The sequence below is a fragment of the Ambystoma mexicanum genome, chromosome 12 (assembly GCF_040938575.1).
Source record: "Ambystoma mexicanum isolate Mex_15411 chromosome 12, UKY_AmexF1_1, whole genome shotgun sequence".
Classification (NCBI taxonomy): Eukaryota; Metazoa; Chordata; class Amphibia; order Caudata; family Ambystomatidae; genus Ambystoma; species Ambystoma mexicanum.
In genome coordinates this window covers 360722640-360742935 of record NC_090936.1, presented here as the reverse complement: position 1 = coordinate 360742935, position 20296 = coordinate 360722640, and the positions used below count along the sequence as shown (strand labels likewise).

The 20296-nt window shown below is 44.5% G+C and overlaps 1 protein-coding gene across 2 annotated transcripts in view; it reads right to left on the bottom strand.

The window, feature by feature from the left end:
• Nucleotides 1–20296, bottom strand: part of LMNTD1 (lamin tail domain containing 1) — a 2112860-nt gene that overhangs the window by 1391272 nt on the left and 701292 nt on the right. For both annotated transcript variants that reach the window (XM_069628478.1, XM_069628479.1), the window contains exon 7: nucleotides 781–906. In XM_069628478.1, the coding sequence (XP_069484579.1) occupies nucleotides 781–906 (126 nt within the window). The remainder of the gene's footprint in view (nucleotides 1–780; nucleotides 907–20296) is intronic.

The window sequence follows — 20296 nt, the reverse complement described above, 5'->3', positions numbered from 1 at the left end:
TGTGGGGAATTTGAATTGAAATGTATTTAACACACTTTCGTGAAAGGAAATATAAACGAAAAAGGAGTGTATGCATACAATTACATAAAATATCAAAGAGAAAATCCGGAATTAGAGTACATTTAAAACAATGTGCATTCATTCTACGTTTCACCAGCAGGTGCACAAATAATGACCGAATATACCAGTATTGGAGTAAATCTAAAGCGTGGTCTGCATATCCATACTCCTGCCTTCACCTCGGCTAGGCCTCTAAACTAACAGCTGGGCCACTGCTGGCCCCGAATGAGGGTGAGGCTAACCGCCGTTACACTCGCAGTCCTCAAATTAAGACCCTAAATAGGTGCACTGGGCTTTTTTTCCGGCTGCAGTAATTATCATTTTGAATGGCTTACCAGAATGTTGCACCCTTGAAGCTTTGTGAGCCTCGACCTTGATTCTCTCAGGGCAAAAGCCAATAGCTGTGTAAGTATTTGAAACCGTAAACTCACAGTTCTGTTATTTCACACACAGTCAACAAGATGTGCAGCTTTCATTTTTCAATAGCTGAAGCTGCCAACAGCACTCCACTTCTCCCACTCTCCTTCTCCCCTCTTCCCGACTAACCCTGCCCGCCCTCCCTGTTTACAGATCCGCCAGAGCGCCTGGGGACCAATTCCGTTGGTGACTCGTGCGCTATACAAGTACCGTTAACATAACAATGTAAAAACCCTGACTGGATAGACCAGCAGGTCAGCCAAGCAGCCTGCCCAGTGCACTGTGTATTCATTCGCGTCCTACCTTTCTCCCCAGGGTTGAGATCTCAGAGGTCAGAGCGTCCACGTGCCTGTGCAGGTTCTGATTCTCCTCCTGCACGTGCTCCAAGGTTCCCTGCTCATTGTGCAGTCGCATTTCTAGATCCATGAGCTGAAAGGCGATTGAGAAGATGGTTAGTTAAGAAAGCAGCACACCCACATCTGCAGAAAAAGTACATGAACCCTAAGACTAATAGGACAAAAACACCATTCTGCGAAGAGCTGCATAGACCAGCCCCATGAATGCTGCCTTATAGTTTTATCTATGGAATACTTGTGAAAAACAGCTATTCTCAGGACCTCCTGCATTCTGAGAATCAATGTCCTATTTTGCTTTAACCCTTCGGACGAATTCACAAAGAAGTTATAAGAACGACTGTAAATTATTCCTGTAGAGAGTATATTCCATTCAAAAAGTCGTGACTAGGACTTAATCCAGACTTGCTCTGCTCTTTGTAGGATTAAGTCAAAGTCCCTACTGGTAGCTGTGAATCGAATAGTCCCTCTTCAGGAGTAAGTCAACAGTACATCAGAGTTACTACTGGTACCTGTTTGTGAATCAAATGGTCTCTCTCCAGGAGTAAGTCAACAGTAAATCGAAGAGTCTCTCTCCTGGAGTAAGTCAACAGTAAGTCTGAGTTACTACAAGTAACTTCTCTGTGAATCGAACAGTCTCTCTCCTGGAGTAAGTCAAGAGTAAGTCTGAGTTACTACTGGTACTTCTTTGTGAATCGAACAGTCTCTCTCCTGGAGTAAGTCAACAGTAAGTCTGAGTTACTACCAGTAACTTCTCTGTGAATCTGCCCCTTGACATCCCCATATCCTAAGCCGAGTTTGGAGGCAGTGTCCTGCATCGGTGCAATAGCTTATGCTTTGTTTTGACACGCTACTGTGTATCACAAGTAGAGCACTTCATCAATCAAGACATTCTTTGGCATAGTTGGTTTACCTTCCCTGAAGGCCAATGTGAACTGGGACAGTGTGGAATAAATCCCTCCTCCTATAAAATGCGCATATTAAGAAATAATGTCCTAAAGGCAAATGTGTTTAGATGGACAGGAACAAGGTTGCTTTGGACACATTATGAAACATACATGGTAACCTGTCGGTGAACCGTAGAGAGTGGTGCATCTTCTACTGCAATGTTAGATGTATCCTAAAAAGCAATTGTAGCTCTTTCACTTTACAAAAATAATTGTTCGCACTAGTGCTAAAAAAATAAAGGCACACATGCATTGTAAAAATGTGTATAATAGACAAACTGTTATTTTAAAGAGAGTTAATAAAGTATTAGAGTAGGTAAAGAAAATAGTCGATTTGCTGTGAAATGAAGAACAGAAATGGAACATAAAAAAGTAGCACACATGAAATTGACAAACTAAGACATGGGGGCTCTTTCAGAGGTGCTGGTGCACAGCACAACACAACACACTCTGAAAATGTGCAGCTAGGACCAGTGATACTTCCGGCATATTTAACAGAATACTGCATACTGATCTAGCGAATATTCAAATGCCTGGCATGATTATCTAGTATGTGGACGATCTGCTAGCGTATAGTGACAGTGAACAGCACTGCCAAAGCAACTCAAATTGCAATCCTACAATTGCTGGCCTGTAATGGTTACAAGGTTGATAAGGCCAAATTACAATATTGCCAGCAGCAAGTGATCTCTTTGGGGCAGTTCATATCAGCGAATGGCAAGAGGATACTACCCGACAGGGCAGTGTCAGTACGTGCCACCCCCAGACAGATCTCAGTTAAAGCTATGCAGAAGTTTCTGTGCTTATGTAATTATTGTAGGGCCTGGATTCTAAATTATGTGGCGTACACAAGACGACTTCTACAGGCCCTTTGGGAAGCAAAAAAACAAAGGACCACAAGTTGCAGTGGGTGCCTAAAATGATCAGACAATTCCAGGACTTAAAGGAAGTGATTAGTTCAGCACCCGTACTGGCCGCCCCGGATTATACACAGGAACTACATTTGTTTTCACATTCTGATGGTCAATTTATGACAGCAGTGTTGATGCAAAAAAGCACTATGGGCCACAAGCGATTGGTCTATTATAGTGGCACTTTGGATGCAGTGATGTAAGGTCAGTTTGCATGCAAACACGCTTTAGCAGGTGCTGCCTTTGCAATAGAGAACATTTCTGCGATCATAATGGGGTGTTCAGTAACGTTGTATGTGGAACATTCTTTGTTTGCTATTCTAGAAAGGTCAAAATCTACCTTGACTATGCAAAGATCATAGGCATGTGAGATCATCATCTCTAAACCCCATATTCACGTGGTTAGGTGTAAGGCAGTGAATTCTGCCACCTTTTCAACAGACATGCCTACTAAAGAGGACCTGAAGGTGCACGACTTTGCCACATATGTGGGGGAGGAGGATGGCATTCCCAAAGCAAGGGACTGTGCATTGGGGTGAGATACTTCTCGTTGACACAATTGATCAGGAGGGTGGACTGTGATGGACAGGGGCAGCAGTACGACTTGAGGAAGGGGAGTACAAGACGGTGGTCATAAAAAGGTTGCCTAGACATTATTCTGCACAAGTGGCAGAACTTGTGGTGCTCATCGAAGCACCGCGAGCATCACAAGCGTGCCATATCACAATATATTGTGACTCTGCACATGTTACAACAACGGTACACTCAGGTACCTCCTGCTGGAAGAGGAGGAACTTTTGGAGGGCAGATGGATCCCCAGTGCAGTATGCAGCTCTGCTAGACAAGCTGATGAAAGCATTATCGCAGCCATCTGTTGAGGCGGTTGTTAAGTGCGCCTCCCATACTCATGGGACAGACAAAATATCGAGGGGGAATGCAGCTGCTGATGCGGTAGCCAAAATGGCAGCGTCTCTGCAATATGAAATACCCACTGAGTACGTTGTGATTGCCCCACCGGCAAGCAAACATTCAGTATCTTAAACAGCATTGCCCATCTGCCAGATCACCGAACTACAAGGAAGGGCAACTGAGAGCGGGAATGAGTTGAGGTCACGGAGAGGGTGTAAGCAATCTCCGATAGATCTGTTATGGAGGCAGGAGAGCTCTGTGAAGACAGTAATGCCCCAGGAGCTGCCAGCAGTAGCGTTTGAACGATTACACTACCCAGCTCACAGTTCAATACAACACACAGCCACAGACATACAGGAGGACTGGTTCACACCAAACATGCAGGAAGGCATTACAGAATTGGTTATATATTGCACAGTCACAATTTAATAGGTGATCACACTCAACTCAGGGAGTTCCTTTCCCCCCAAGCAAGGTGGCGCACAATAAGGCACTTTTGATTTCAGGTTCTCTCTGGTGAGACCTCCAACCCCTCCCACACCCAACCCCAACAAATACCCGGTGTCACCAATGGATTAGGAACCAGGCCGGTGAATAGTAAGAATATTTATCTTTTTATTTAAGATTTGGCAAACAGACTAACATCAGCCACCAATGCTGTGGCAACAGCCAATAGCACAACAATAACTTGGTTATATAAAACAACACAGGTGAAAGTTTGAAATATGCAATTACAACTTACAACAGATTTAATTTCAATGTAACCAATAGAAAACATTCACAATACAATACAAGGTCCACAGGAATTACTTAATTTGAAACAATACATTTCTCCCGGCAACCCCCACCCTCCAGGCCTCAATTAAATATGACCCCTTTTATTTAAAGGCAAGGTGCAGGGAGTGAGGCACAATGGAAACATTGTTTTGGCTTCTTATTTGGGTAGGGAATTTAATGGGAAAAATCGTTTTGTGCTTGTTACAAGAAATGCAATATTCGGGAAAGGAATACAGTGGCAAAAATCATTTTTCAACTTTTATTTAAAAAGCAATGGGCCGCATTACAAGTTTGGTGGTAGCCTGGCTGGTAAAACCGGTAGGCTGCCGCCAAATTTGCAATTTTTTCCGGCACCCGTGAATGGGCAATTACTGGGTCATGACAGCCTGCCGGACCCGGTAATTGCCCATTAACAGGCAACGTAAAAACATTCTCCCATTCCCATTTGAGCCCCATATGGCTTAATGTGAATGGGGAGGTTGGATGCACCGGCACCATTCATAATGGTGCTGGTGCATCTGACATGCTCTGCTCGCGGGTGCCGGTACACCTGCAGGCCAGTCCTGGTGGCCGGGAAGGCACCCGCAAGCAGAACTTGTACTTTGCCTCCAGTAACAACGGTACCAGCAAGCTTACCGGTACTGTTGTTACCAGACCGGCAAACTTATAATGAGGCCCAAAGGGGACTCAGAGGGAATTGTTTTTCAGCATACCTGAAAAAAAGGCTGAACTTTATAATTTGGGTTCAGAGAAAAATGAGAACAAAGGGAAATTTTGTCTTTTGTAACACACATACCGATAAGATGCAATACTTAGTCATTCTGATTTAAAATAAATTGGGAATTGCGTTTTGCAACATACATACAGATGAGATGCAATACTTTGACATTAAGATTTAAAATGAATGGGGATGAATGGGAAATTTCGTTTTTTTGCACCCTCCACACTGACTTGAAAGTTGGTGTTTGTGGATTACTTCTTTTGGGATCATGGACCCCCCCTTTCTAAATAGAAGACAAGGATTTCAGAAAGCAGTCAACCAAGCGTTTATGGTCTATACAGGCTCTAACACACTAGGCATGAGCTTTGTTAGTTTCAAATTCTAACAACACTCATCCCGTGATTTTCTAAATGGGAATTCATTGATTTACTTTAATCAAATGTGCTGAGGATCTACACAGTGTCTCCCTCTTACCCCACAATTTAATGGAAAGTATGAAGGCAGGCATTTTCCAACACAATGCGATTTCAACAGAAGGGGTGGTTTTCTATGGGGAAATAAGTTGAATCAGATTTAACGAATTGTGCGAAGGGCCTATCCAGTTTCACCCCCCCCTTATTACCCACTAACAGAAAGGGATAAAGGCAGGTGGCTCCCCACGCAATTGATGGCTTTGGAATATCTATCTTGGTAGGCAGCTCACCAGGCCTCTCCCACAGCAAAGTCCCTCCAGACAGGCCTCTCTCAGATAGGGCGCCCAGGTTTCCAGGCAAGGTTTCCCTGATGGTCTTGGTGATATATGATATGATATGATTGGTTATTTACAACGCGCTTAATACCGAGAGGTTTCTAACCGCGGACCCGGGGATCGAACCTGCGGTGCTCTGTGTTGTCTTATTTCCAAGGCGAGCATGTTGCCCCTGAGCTATCCTCCTGGTTTCACCCCCCATTATTATCCACTAATGAAAATGGATAAAGGCAGGTGGCTCCCCACGCAATTGATGGCTTTGGAATATCTACTATAGTCAAAGGTAGGTCATGCTCACATTTTTTGTTGATGAGGGGAACGTGTTGTACTTGAGCAAGATACTTTCAAAGGAAAAAATTAAACACAAACTACCCCTGTCTCCCGCTTGGTATCTTACTGTACATTTTCTTCTGATTATATTTTCTTGTATCACTTATTCCGAACAAAACTATGTGGACATACACAACCCGAGAATTTTAGAAAAATATATATTTGACATTTATTTGTTTTTTCTCACATTTGTTTCAAAACATATTAAAAAACATACATTTCAACAAAGTTGTTTTAGTGATTTCTGCCAAATAGTTTTTGGTTTCACGTAAATACAATACTTGAAATAGCCCTTTGCAATATATGCCTGATAGCAGATAGTGAGCTGCTATCTATGCAAACAATTCTCTTATTGCGAGGAATGATTGCATTTTTGTCAGTATGACATGGCAGGAATATGTGTCGACGCGTTTCGGCCTATCGGATGTTGAATGAACCACCTCCTGTAGTGGAATCTACAGAATATGCAGGCCTTCTTCAGGACAAGTAACGGATGGTCAAAGGCTAGGGTTCTTGTGGCTATATTGGCACAATTTCTTGCTGAGTAAACTGTTAGCGGGGACTGGCAAGCATCAGCTTTCAAATTGCTGGCAAAATTGTTGGTTTGGCTACTTTAATAGATTTGCCTAGTCACAGGTACTCTTTCTCTGTGTCTCGGCTTGCTGGCAGACCCGTTGGCTTTGGAATATCTACTTACATGGGAGATCTATGCTCTTTGCTCAGAAAGCCATACCGATTTTCAGAACCCTCTTTTGGAAGGGCAGCTAACCAGGCCTCTACCACAGCAAGGTCCCTGCAGACAGGCCTCTCTGAGATAGGGCTTCCAGGTTTCCAGGCAAGGTTTCCCTGGTGGTCTTGGTAGGTCCTCTTGCCTTTCTGCTAGTGGTTCCTTGCTATAGTCTAGCAGCAGGCTGCCTCCCAGAATAAAGTCCAAAAAGCCCCAAAAGCCCTGTTCTGCTGCAAACATACCCTTTTATAGGGCTAGTAACACTGCAACATGGTCATAATTCCCATGGTCAGGATTGCCTAACTCGCTCCCTTCACCTCCCACCAAGACGCCCACTGGCTGCTGATAGGACCAGAAGTTGGGAGATATGTATGATGTAGGCTGAGGGAGGAGAATAGATACATCATTTCAAAATGACAGGGAGTGTCAAAATTTGTGTTCTGAAAAACCACATCATGTGATATCTCCCTTAATCTTTCAGATAACCCCATGAAAATATATATATATATATATATATATATATATATATATATATATATATATATATATATATATATATGGGTTCTATATTGTATGGCGAGGCAGACCATACTAATTTTATTTTGGCACGCCTTCGTGGGTGGAGCTATCATTTTTAGCAGTTTTCTGCTGCGCCGAAATAGCTAAGAATTGGACCATTTCCAATTCAAACCTTGTTCTCATGATCTATCCCTTTGCCAACTTTGCCATTTCTCAGGTGTATGAATATGGCAGAATCATAATTTTCCCCATAACTTAAATTATGTAAATCACAAAAATTTCATTTTTACAGAGTGCTAATGAGCTTTTTCTTCTGTTTAATATGAGCCCAGATTGAGGTTGGTGGGACACCTGCTGCACTTTTTAATCAAGAAAACATGTGTTAAATGTTTGATCAATGGCAATGCATTACATGTGTCAGTAGGTTTAATTTCTCTTAAGACATGTGACCAGCCATCTGGTTTATATTAACGTTTTCCCTCTTTGACTTCAAAAGGGTCCCTTCTTGGGGCTTAATGCATTGTTTATGGGAAAGTTGACATTAAGGTCACTTCTGAAGGACTTGTTATCAGCAACTCCAATAAATTCAGTCTACTTCTTTGTGTATCTTAGAATTTTAAATTGACAGCCAGATCTGTCTTCGTGGTGGGCTCAGCCAAAGGTCTGGAGTTCAGATTTTCAAAGGGTTTTTTGTTCAGAGCTAATGCCCTTTTTATGGGGAACCTGACCTTAAAGGTAGTTTCTGTTAGTCATGTTATCAGAAATTCAGTGCAAATTCAATCTCTTTCTCTGTATATTTAAGCATCTCACATGTATTGCCCACAGCAGAGTCACCTCACCACAGCCATACCGAAAAATTCTCTAACCCCGTGACAGGTGCAGCAAGACACTTCCGATTAAAGTCTCGTACCTTCAACCACCCCAACCCAGTCAAACATGAACACACACCTCCCAAACAAATTAGGCCCAGAGTACCTCCCCCTCATCAAAACCATACTCCTAGCCAGAAACCCAACACTACTTCCAAACCAGCTCCGGACACCCCCAATAAACTACTATCCACCTTTAAAGGAGCGCTTATCAATGCCCGCTCCTTAGGGGCGCATGCTATAGAAGTTCACGACCTCATTATGGAATCACAGCTCGATATACTAGTAGTCACAGAGTCCTGGCTCCATCAAGCATCAGGTCCACTACTAACTCTGGCAATCCCATCCGACTACACCATATTCAGAACAGATAGGACCCACTCACAAGGAGGCGGTGTTGCTATTATAGCCAAGACTAAATTACAGCTTAGATCTTGTCCCATTGAAAGTATTGAAGGGTATGAAACATTACTCGTAAAATTTCCCATAAATGCCAAAACGACTATTAATTTAATAGTAATTTATAGAGCACCTAGCCCCAACAACCACCCAGAGACTGAAATTCCGTTGCTATTAGCTCCACTAATAAAACCTAGCTCGAAATACATCATCCTGGGCGACCTTAACCTAGGTTTCAATGACAACCAAGATGCCAAAGCAGAATCACTGCACTCCGCCCTGAAGGACATGGGTTTCAGCCAACTAGTTAATGCACCCACACATATCAAAGGCAGGACTCTTGATTGGATCCTCTCCCTTAATACCCCCGTAACCATTGAGGTCATCTCCCCTCTTATTTGGACCGATCACCATAACATTGTATTTACAATCAACCCCTCCGAACCCTCACAAAAGAAACCTAAAACTATGATTACCTATGAAACTAGAAACGCCCGCAAACTCACGCCAGAAAACTTCACGCCTCCTCTCTCAAAAATCCTAGCTTCTACCTCGATCACCAGTGACAACCCCTGTCTCCTAGCAGACATATATCACAACTGCCTCACTACAACCATTAATGCTATAGCACCGCTCACCACCAAGGCAAAACGCACAGACAAGCGATCTAGCTTCTGGTTCAATGATGATCTTATCGCCCTCAGAAGAACCAAACGCGCGTATGAACATGCCTACAGAAAGCATCCTACTGCAGAGGCAGAAAAAGCCTACCAAGAAATATACAAAACCTATAAAACAGCTACTATTACCTACAAATCTAATGCGTATAATAATAGGATCAGCAATGCTACTTCAGATACCAAGGAATTATTTGCCATTCTAAAAGAATTGGAAAACCCCACTCCAGCCATAAACCCAACCATCCCCAGCAAGGAATGGTGCACCACTATACAAGACGCACTAACAGCCAAAATTGAACTACTCCAAATAAAAATCACATCCAAAAAACAATCACTAGCCAACAAACCTGCCCTCCTTAACCTAAATCGACCACATCAGGAATTCACCAGCGCCCCATTCCATTTCACACCAGTATCCCAAAATGTAGTGTTTGATACCATCGCCAAACTTAAAGCCTCCAATTGCAAAGGCGATTCTGTCCCAGCATCAGTAGTCAAATCCTGCGCTCACACCCTCACCCCCATTATCACCAACTTCGTCAACGCATCCTTCAATACTAACCTAGTACCAGCTAGCATTAAAGAAGCCTGGGTCACCCCTCTCCTGAAAAAACCTACCCTAGACCCCACTGTGCCCACTAATTACAGGCCAATAACAACTGTCCCATTTCTCCTCAAAATATTGGATAAATTAGCATACAACCAAGTCCAAACTCACCTCGAACAAAACCACCTCCTTGGCACGAGGCAATCAGGCTTCCGCCCCAACCATAGCACAGAAACGGCGCTCCTTGACTTAAAAATCCAGATGGATACCATCAGAGACTCAGGGAAACTCTGCATCCTCCTCCTACTCGATCTCTCCGCAGCGTTTGATTTAGTAGACCATAATAAACTGTGCGCCACACTAGCGAAAGACTTCAACTTCTCCACCGAAGCTACTACCTGGATCAAATCCTTTCTTGCTGACCGCACCTCCAGGGTCGCCATAGGTAAACAAGCCGCCAACCCCATCATAGTACCCATTGGTGTCCCCCAAGGTTCCTGTCTCTCACCAACATTATACAATGCATACACCAAACTCCTCTTCTCAGCGCTAGACGACATGGGTGTCATCTACACCAACTTTGCAGATGACACCCAGATCCTCATCCCTTTATCGGGAGACTACACTCAAGACACCGACACTATCAACAAAATATATGCCATAATCCAAAATTGGATGGCACTAAATAGCCTCTGTCTCAACGATGAGAAGACTGAGATTCTCATTGTGGGCTCCCAATCCAAAATAGAAGCATTACATCCTGATTACTCATCCATCAACATTGATGGCACAAACATATCAGTACTCAAACAAGTGAAAACACTAGGTGTCTACCTTGATGCCAACCTCACCATGACCAAGCACATCAACGCCCTCTCTTCCTCTACATCCTACACCGCAAAACTTATTGCTCTCAGTCGCCAATTCTTGACACCCACCAATTGTATCCCGCTGGCAAGAGCCTTAATCTTATCCAGGCTCGACTACTGCAACGTACTCTACCTGGGTACCTCAAAAGCCAATCTAAACAAACTACAGCTCATCCAAAATAAAGCCCTTTGGGCGGCCCTTGGAATAAGGAAGTCAGATCATATCTCAAATATTAGAAGAAACCATCACTGGCTCCCCATCAAAGCCAGGGTCACATTCAAAGCTCTGTGCGTCACATTCAAATGCATCCACTCATGTGTCCCCATCTACCTCAACCACGCCATCACCAGAAAAGTACCCAAGAGGCCCCTCAGATCTAACAGTCAATTACTCCTAGCTATCCCCCGCTACAAGACAACCAAGGCAGGAGGCAGTAGTTTCCAATACCTCGCACCCACATATTGGAACACTCTTCCCCTCCCCATCAAAAATGAGCAAACATTCTCAGGTTTCAAGAAATCCCTGAAAACGTGGCTATTTAACCAAGACTAAAAAATCCCCCTCCATGATTCAGGAAATATCAGTGTACTGAAACCCTGCATTTAATGTCTTCGTGTATGATTATTTTTGTATTCACATGCACTGCGCCCGATTGGCAAAGTCCAAGAAATGTTTTAACCAAGCTGTCTGTAACATCGCCGTGGTACCCAAGGGTTTGGGCGAGTAATAAATGCAATAAATAAATAAATAAATAAAATAAATAAATCTACTTGAAACTATTCCTGCATTCCTGGCATGCATCAAAGGGCTGCGAGGTCAGGATCCAAATACACTTATTCAGTTCACAGTTCAGTGGGGGGTTTCAGTTTAGGGGGAAAAACAAGGGGCAGTTTACCATTCTGAAAGGCTAGCATATTACATTCAGCATATTTACATTTGAAAGGCACAGTGTAATATTTTCTTTACATACTGTATTAACAGAAATAGGTTCACTCTATCCATACAGATAGGTCATAGTTACATAAGGAAGTAGTATTCAAATCAACACCAAACGAAATAGGCCCTTGTTTGTCCATGCTGTCATTTTATATGGTGGAATGAAGCCTCTTTCCTCCTGATGAATGTAATCTGTCCTTCACTTTATTTCTGAATTGCAAAGGCATTATTCCTCCTTTTTAGCTTCCAAATGCACAACGGTTTGTTTTCATCCCATGTGCTCTGCTGCAGTTTTTAAATCGGTCCATGTTTAATGTATTTCTTTAATATAACAGTTGAAAGACCTGAGTATCCCTTTGGTATCGTCCACGCATAGGCCATTATTTACCATGTAACTGTCAGTTTATTTGTGAAAAGTAGTGCCCTTTCTCCACTTGCACACTTGTCCATTGTAGTAGAATTTAACTAGGCCTATTTCTTTACATGTCACTTGGCCTTAAATCAGGAAAAGAAGTGTTTTGGGCTGGCCTGCATTTCCCGATGGATGACACCAGCCAACTTCACTCTCAAATACTGGCCTGTCATGGCCTCTTTATTTCTGACATTCAGGGGCTATATTTTACCCCACAGTACCACATGTCAAAGTTTTAGTACAGGGATGGCACTACAAACATTACGGGGCACGTTGCCCCGCCCTACTGGGCCATTCCTTGAATTACACATAGACCACGCTGATATGGGTGAGCATTGTAATGGATCTAGGTACCTCATTGTGGTGGTTTGTGCTTTCTCAAGGTGTGGAAGGAGAGCCATGTGCACACCCGAATGCCAAGTGTGCTGCAAGGTTTCTAGTGCTGGAAGTTTTCCGGCGCTGGGGAGTGTGCAAGGTTTTAAGGTCAGATAATGGCACACATTTCTTCAATGGGCCTCATTACACGGTAGGCGGTAAGAGTTTTCCGGTACCGGGAAGGGCGCCGGTACCGGTAAACCCTTACCGCCTTACTACGAGGTCCCTTTGCGGGACCCGACCTTAAAGGCTGGTGTAGACCAGCCGTTAAAGTTGGGACCCGCAAAGGGACCTTGGTGCAATTTGCGGTACCGTAATTAGCTCCTTCCCCATTCCCATTGAGCCCTATGGGGCCAAAAATGGTAATGGGGAAGGGCCATGGAGAAAGTGGGAATTACCGCCCTGCCAACCTTGGAATGGGGTGGTAATTCCCCTTTTCTCCATGGTGGTACCGGTATGGTACCGGCAGCAACCATGGTGCTAATAGCACCATGGTTTACTGCATAACGTGTAATGAGGCCCAATGCCTTATTCCAACACGTTACAGAACTACTTGGCATCAAGCATTGGATGTGCTCAATTTATCACCCACAGGGCAATGGTGTTGTGGAGAGAATAAATGGCCTCCTTAAAATCAAGTTATCCAAACTATGTACCAGATGCTGAACATACTACAGTGACAAATCCTGAGCATATAACCACCACACCACTGCTGCCTGGGGACTATATCTATGGTCTCAATTTTGTACGAAGGTGGAACAACCCTCGGTACCAAGGACTGTTTTGTACTCCCCTCGCAGTTAAAGTAAAAGAATTACGCTACTGGGTCCACCTCTCAGACATTCGTATGGCACCTCCAGAGAGCGCATTGGTGTAATGGTCATCTTAAAACAAGGGGTAACAGTACTTGTACCCCGACTATCTCACCAGCCTGTCCAGGGGCGATACGGTGTGGTGGCACATCCAAGTGGCAGGCCAAAGCTCAGCTGCTAGTGCTGTATTTTTCTTTTTTCTGGGAGTGCTTTTCTCATTTTTCTCTCTCTCTTTCACTCTTTTCTCTTTCCTCTATCTCTCTTTTCTCGTTTTTTGCTCTCTCTTTCTTTTCTCCTCTCTCTCTCTCTCCCTCTCATTTCTCCTTCCTTGTACGTTTTCCCTGTTCTTTGTTTTGTGTGTCTGTGCTTCTATTTCAGGAAAGAAGAAGATGGACACAACTAATATACATCGTTTGTTAAGTAGGGACCTGAGGCGGAGACACACGATAGAGAGATTGTGGACATATATCTATTATTGTGGGTCAGTTATTGCTGGAGGACTGTGTGTGATATTGCTAGAACTACTGGGAGTGTATTGGGGGAGGGTATTATATGGGGAGGTCCTACAAAGGGGGGAATGGGGGAAAAAGAATTGTTTAGTATCCAAATGGAACGATACATATAAAGGTTAATAAAAAGATTGGATTTAAATATATCAGTACTAAGGTGAACACTAATAATAATAGTGGAAATTAATCTAATGACTCTAATATGCAGGTTACATCAGTGGAGGAAGCAGCGAATATGTTGTTTACAACAAGTAGGGGATTGTCTACCACTATGAAATGGTATAATGTTATTTCTGACAGTACTGCTAAAGCGGGCATCCTTGAGAATGTGTATAGAAGAATGAAAAGCGGACTGGGTTTTGATGTGATTGAGGATATTCATCACCCCGAGTTCACTAATTCATGGAACTGTGATATGAGTGGTGTGGGGAGAAACGTTATGGGAGCTGTTATGTGTGTTCACTCATTCCACATGTATCAGGGGCTCCCAAGGTATTAGTACCACAAGCAGTCCCAATTATAGAGGCACAATGCCTGGTTCATCTTGCACTATGCAGAATAAAAGGAATGTTCCAGGCACATAGTGTGCAACTACAAATGGTGGGCCCAGATTTTGTAAAATGCACCCAAGACCCATAAAACATCAAGTGTATGGAGCTACCCTATCTGATGGTGAAGGGGCAGAAACATGTCAATACCAACTGGCAGGACATCACACTACCTTGCTTGGCAGAGGGACTAGTAACATTTAGGAAGGAAAGGATAGCACGAGTGGTCACTTTCTGTGCGCACATCTGGACAGAGAATACCACAAAGCTGACATGGATTGCAACAATGGAAAAGCCAGTGTGAGTGCACAAGGAAGAAGAATATAGACTCTGTTTCTGCAGCAAAGGTACAGTCTTTGTCGGCACAAACAAACACTGTAATAAAACTCTCTTGATCACAGACATGAAGAAAGGAACGGCGGCGCTAATAGATTACTACTGGGTCTGTGGCCGACAAGCTTACTTGTACCTCCCTCCATCGTGGAGGGGCTGTTGTACGCTGGTGACATTGCAATCAGCGCTATTAGTAATCCCAGAGGAACACCTGAAGGGGAAGTACTGCATGCAGAGGGGCCAACAAGGTTACCCACAGAGGAAAATGAAGACAAGAGCTTGGTGCACACAAGAGCCCCACATCCGGCTAGGAAACGGACAATTACAACAACCACAGAGGATGAAAAATGAAAAGTTTGAAATTACATATCCAAAGACTCTTCGACATTGCTTGCTGAAATAACACAAGAATACAGGCTTTTCATTTGAGCAGAATCCTTTTCCACCTCTTTAATCTTGCAAGGAGTGCAGGCTGCAGCCACTGCCAAATGGTTGCAAATAGTGAGGTGGGAACTGGTCCAGCTTGCGAATGACACAGAGAATGGATTCAATGTGATCAAGGTCGAGTTGCGGGTGTTGAGACTTATAACAATGCAAAATCGCTATGTGCTGGACATGTTAACAGCAATGGAGGGTGAGGGTTGCAAAATATTTGACGATTCCTGCTGTACATTCATGCGTCCAAAGGACGCTAAGAACGCATCATTATCCCACATCATTGCAGCTGTCCATGGCCTGGATGTTCGCATGAAGGAGGAGGGAGGAATTCAGGACAGTTATTGGCTGACTATGACATTGAACTCGGCCCCGTTGTGTCTAGGAGCAATCATGAAGATGTTAATTCCCATCATTGTATTCATCCTGCTCATTTTCTGCACTTGTCAGCTCGGTCTTTGATGCTGTGTCACTGTGGCACCTGATAGCGTAAGAATGATGGTATCAATTGGGGTTCCTAAAGCACCTTGCGAAACAAAAAAGTACAAACTGATGTCCCACAGGGTGGCGCGAAGTATGAAATGTTCCCCATCCTGTATGGAAATGAAGTTGATCCTCTATACCACACTATCATTTCCCCAGCCCTTGACCGAGAAAATTACACAGAGGTTTGGGTGGACCTGGCGGGGGAGGGAGGATGCATTTATATGACTTGTTCACCTGAAGAGTATGCGCATAGGGGGGAGAGTTTCCCATCAGTGTGTAGTGCATGGGTGCCAGTAAAGAGGATGCAGAAACTGGGGAGCGGGAGCACAAAAGCATTCCAGAATTTGTTACTGTAGAAGTAACAAAAGAGGGGAATGTTGAGAAGGGGGCAGACCTATCGCCCCCTAGGTGCTTTACAGTAAGGCGAGATGCATTTGAGGCACTGTGATAAACCAGGGGGAAAGGGGGAACAGTGAGAGGGATACCTTCCCGTCCAGCAGGACCCCATGTTAATATAGCCAATTATAGTTTAACTACATGGTGTGGCCCAAGGCACGGGCGGCATCGCTATCTTGCGTAAATATTAGTAATCCTAGGTAGCTGGGAATGCCTGTGCGGTAAATGCAGCATTGCATGCACTAGGCCCAAGTCCACGAGGCCACATAAATCCCCAGTCATGCCCGAGCTCCCATGAAAACAGTTCGCACCCCCACCCACCACACTGTATATTCATTACTCCAAAAGTGTTGCAAAGATGTGTTTTTCACCCGAGGGGAATGCCCCCTACAAGGCCGCGATCAGAGACCAGCGCCTGGTGTGCATGTTATCTCACACTGGCCAAAGCATGACCAGGCCCATTCCCGGGTGACCACGAGTTATAGCACATATAACTGACTAAACCCTAACATCCCCGAATTCCATGGCACCAAGTTCTCTTTGACCACCAACTCCAAAGTAACAAGTCCTGAAATGTTCACAGAGCATGGACAGGGCATATCGTTGAAGCGACAATTGTGTGATTTGTATTGCGAGGTGCTGGGAGGGATAAATTATAGTTCAAAATGGGGGTGGAGACCTTGGAGCCAGATGGCGTGGAGGGAGTGAGTGAAATGTGTGTGTGAAGTTTAGAGTGCCCCAGAACCTCCTGTGCGTCCATCTTAAGGCCTGCCAAATGAACAGTATGCGTGATAAAAATAAGCTGTATATCAGGAGTATAATACATTTGTTTTCTGACCTTCGATGTGAGAAGAAGATGAGCCCCGCAGCACCACGCGATGGAAGACGGACGGACTGGGCTGGTACCAATAAACTGCCATCCCTTATGGATAGAGGTAGTACATGTATAGCGTCCATCCAATCATATGTATTGCATCAGTTATGATGATGTTTTCCTTTACAAAACTCTGCTTGTACTACTTTTCGGCAGAATGTTCTTAGCAGCAGAGTTCTTTGCTGTTGCCCTCATCTGCATGTGAGATTAAACTTGTTATCCTTACAAGATCGACTTGGGCCTTTGTTCCATAGCGGATTGTATTCGCTCTGGTGTGAGCATTCAGGGGCGTGCCTTCACCTCGCACTTGTTTGTTGACCATCTTCCTCTGCATTCTCTTCCTTCCCCTGGCGCTGTCCACCTGGCCCGCCTTTGCTCTCACCTTCTTACGGGCCCTTCCGCCCTAACCCACACTACCCCCTCCCTTGGACATCTTGTTACCGCACTTGCACGATCTGAATGTCACAAGTCCTAGTAGGATCGTTACTGTTTTGCCCTCTCTTTTCTCGAACCTCTTGTCTTGTTACGCCTTGGAACACTTGTGTATAGGCGCATATACATAACCAATACAATAAATAAATAGGTGTTCCTCTCCCCCAGTGGTACTGGGCAGGTTCAAAGGTCACATGTGTATCTCTGACAGCTTCCGTGACCCAAAGTCACTGCAGAGAGAGGTAGCATTTTAACTTCTGCACCTCTATACTCAATTGTTAACATTGTTGCCTTATCAGCCTGGTGGCAGGGCCACCTCTAAGGAAAGTCAGACATGGTAAACTGATAAGAGCACACAATTATGAAAGTCACCCCAATTAGATATCATGCCAGTGTCAGCCCTGAGAGCCCAGGTCATAGATGGCATGCTGATGCACATTCATGGCTAGCCTTACTGCCTTCAATGCTCCAAGTTAGCCAAGAGCCAGGGTGCTGCTTTCCTTTGTTTTCCCAGAAGGAAGGATAATGCCTCATCTCATGGCTCAGGAGCTCTTACCAGGAGATGTTCTGGCAACCCTGCTGCAAAGGGGCATTCAAATAAAAAATGCCAGACTCACACCAGGGTACTGCACTACAGAGGGCATTAACATCTGCAGAAATGGGAAACGGTTGGCATTAGAGTACTCGTAAAATGAAAGGTGGACCTGAGAAGGGGTTCCACCATCTTGCTTTTCTGTTGGGTCGCATTCCCTTTTTGTCCCCTCCATTTTCCTGCATTACAAAGCACCCCTGGTGATACGATGAAATAAGGCATGGGTCACTTGTTACAGCAACAGGGATTGGACCCCTTACAGCAGGCTTGCTTTTGTCCAATCCCCAGTGACAATTTGCCTTTATAAGTAGGTCGTTTCACACCGCTCCCTTTCTTCATCTGTGGACGTTTAAGAAGACAAGTCATTAGACCTCTGTTGGGAATGCAGTTCATTCCAAGGTCCTCCAGCAGAGAGGTGAAGACAAAAGGCATCAAAGGCAGAGAAGAGGTCTGTGCCCCTAACCACCCCCTCGGTACACTGGGGGTAAAATGCTGTGGACCAATCCCTGCCACTGTGCCAGCTGCTCTGGAACCAGGCTCCTCACTGGAGGTGAAGGAACACTTATAGGTGCCAACCAAACTCCCTGCACTGGGAGAGTAGAGCAGGAAGTGTTCACCTTGTCCTTGGAGTCCCTGTAGTGGTACTCCCAGCAACCACAAAGCCCAGGAGTAGCTGGAATCCTGTTTGCACAGCTTTGAATCATAGTTAAACCACATTGGATGCCCTTGGAACCAACACAGGGCCTTGAGTGCTGCCTTTTGCACGACTTTTAACTACTCACCTGCCCCTACGAGCTATCGCAACCCTGTTGATGCCAGAAGCACTCATCATTTACTCGGCTCGAATCGCGGCTCACTGCTGCAAAAGCCTTCAACTCACCTCATCTTCGAGCACTGGATCAAACCTACAGGACTTCAAGACAAACCACTGGAAGCCATTGTGTTGCGCACTGACTTGACCCAGTGCTAACATCATCTTCAACCGACTCGACCGCAGACCCCAACATGTTGGACCCTGAACTGCATGGCCTTGAACACTGAATTGAACCACACAGTACCCTGTTTTCAATTCAACACAATGCCGATACACTGCTGGATCAATGCAACTCACCATACCTCGATCCTGGTTCGACTGCAAGGAAAGTGCATTGAAGCCCAGTCCAACCACCTAAGATCAAGAATAAGGTATTGCCATTGGGCCATGTCTTCCGGTCCACTTTTAGACCATAGTGAATTATAAGCCCCTTGTTCAATCTTTTTCTTGAACGACTTTTCCTTTGAACAGTGACTTTGCTACAATTGCTTGAATTGCTGCAATTGCAGAACACCCCTGCTTGAGTACCCAGTGTGCCATAGAGTAGATATTTGTATTTTTAGTGTTTAATTCAATGGGCCTCATTACGAGATGGGTGGTAGCCATGGAGCTATTAGCTCCATGGCTGCCTCCCATACTGTGCCCGTGTCCGGTCTCGTTCAATGGGGACTTACCGGTGTAGTCCAACCCTGGCGGGACCGTTAAGTCCCCATTTAACAGACCATTCCCCATTCCCATTTGAGCCCCCATAGGGCTCAATGGGAATGAGGAGGGCGCTAATAACGGGCTCGTGACTTGCAAGCCCGTTATTAGCACCCTGGTCCCTTAGCGGGACTCGTAAGGGACGTGTGGTCAGACCACACGTTCCTCACGGTCCCCGCCAAGGGACCTTGGAATAGGGCGGTAATGGATTACCGGCACCGGTATCCCTTACCGCCCACCTTGTAAGGACCCCCAATGTCTATATTTTTATCGAAATCGAACCTTGATTCAACATTCTTTTCTTTTGGACTATTCTACTTAAGTTGTTTGGGTTGCTACTGTTATTGCCTCACACTCCTTCCGAGAGTTAAGGCTGCCCTCAGCCCACATTACCACAAAAGGTGAATGATCTATATCCATCAATCTGTGTCTGTTTTACCTTTATGAATGGGATCATTGCTGGTTTAGTAGTAGTGTGGAGCTGAGTAGGTGGTTCAGTCACTACTAATCCCAGTACTCCTGAAGAGCAGTAGTCTTTTTTCACAATAAAATAAGTCTAAAGTTAGACAGTCAGTCTGTTGTGGGTCTATTACATTTCACAACTGGAGTGATACTTTAGAGAAGATTATTCTCAAGATGTTTGCCTCAGCCAGTAACTGGCCTAGAAAAATAAAGCGCAATGTTCTATTGTATGGCAGGCTATGCCATAAAGGTTTGATGCTATTTATTTATTTATTGTGTATTTGTAAGGTGCTTATACATCAAGTAAATTGTGTTTCAAAGCGCCCACAGGGCAAAAGGGAGGGAACATAGGAATGAAAGGCAAATATAATAACAATGAAGAAAGAGAGAGGGG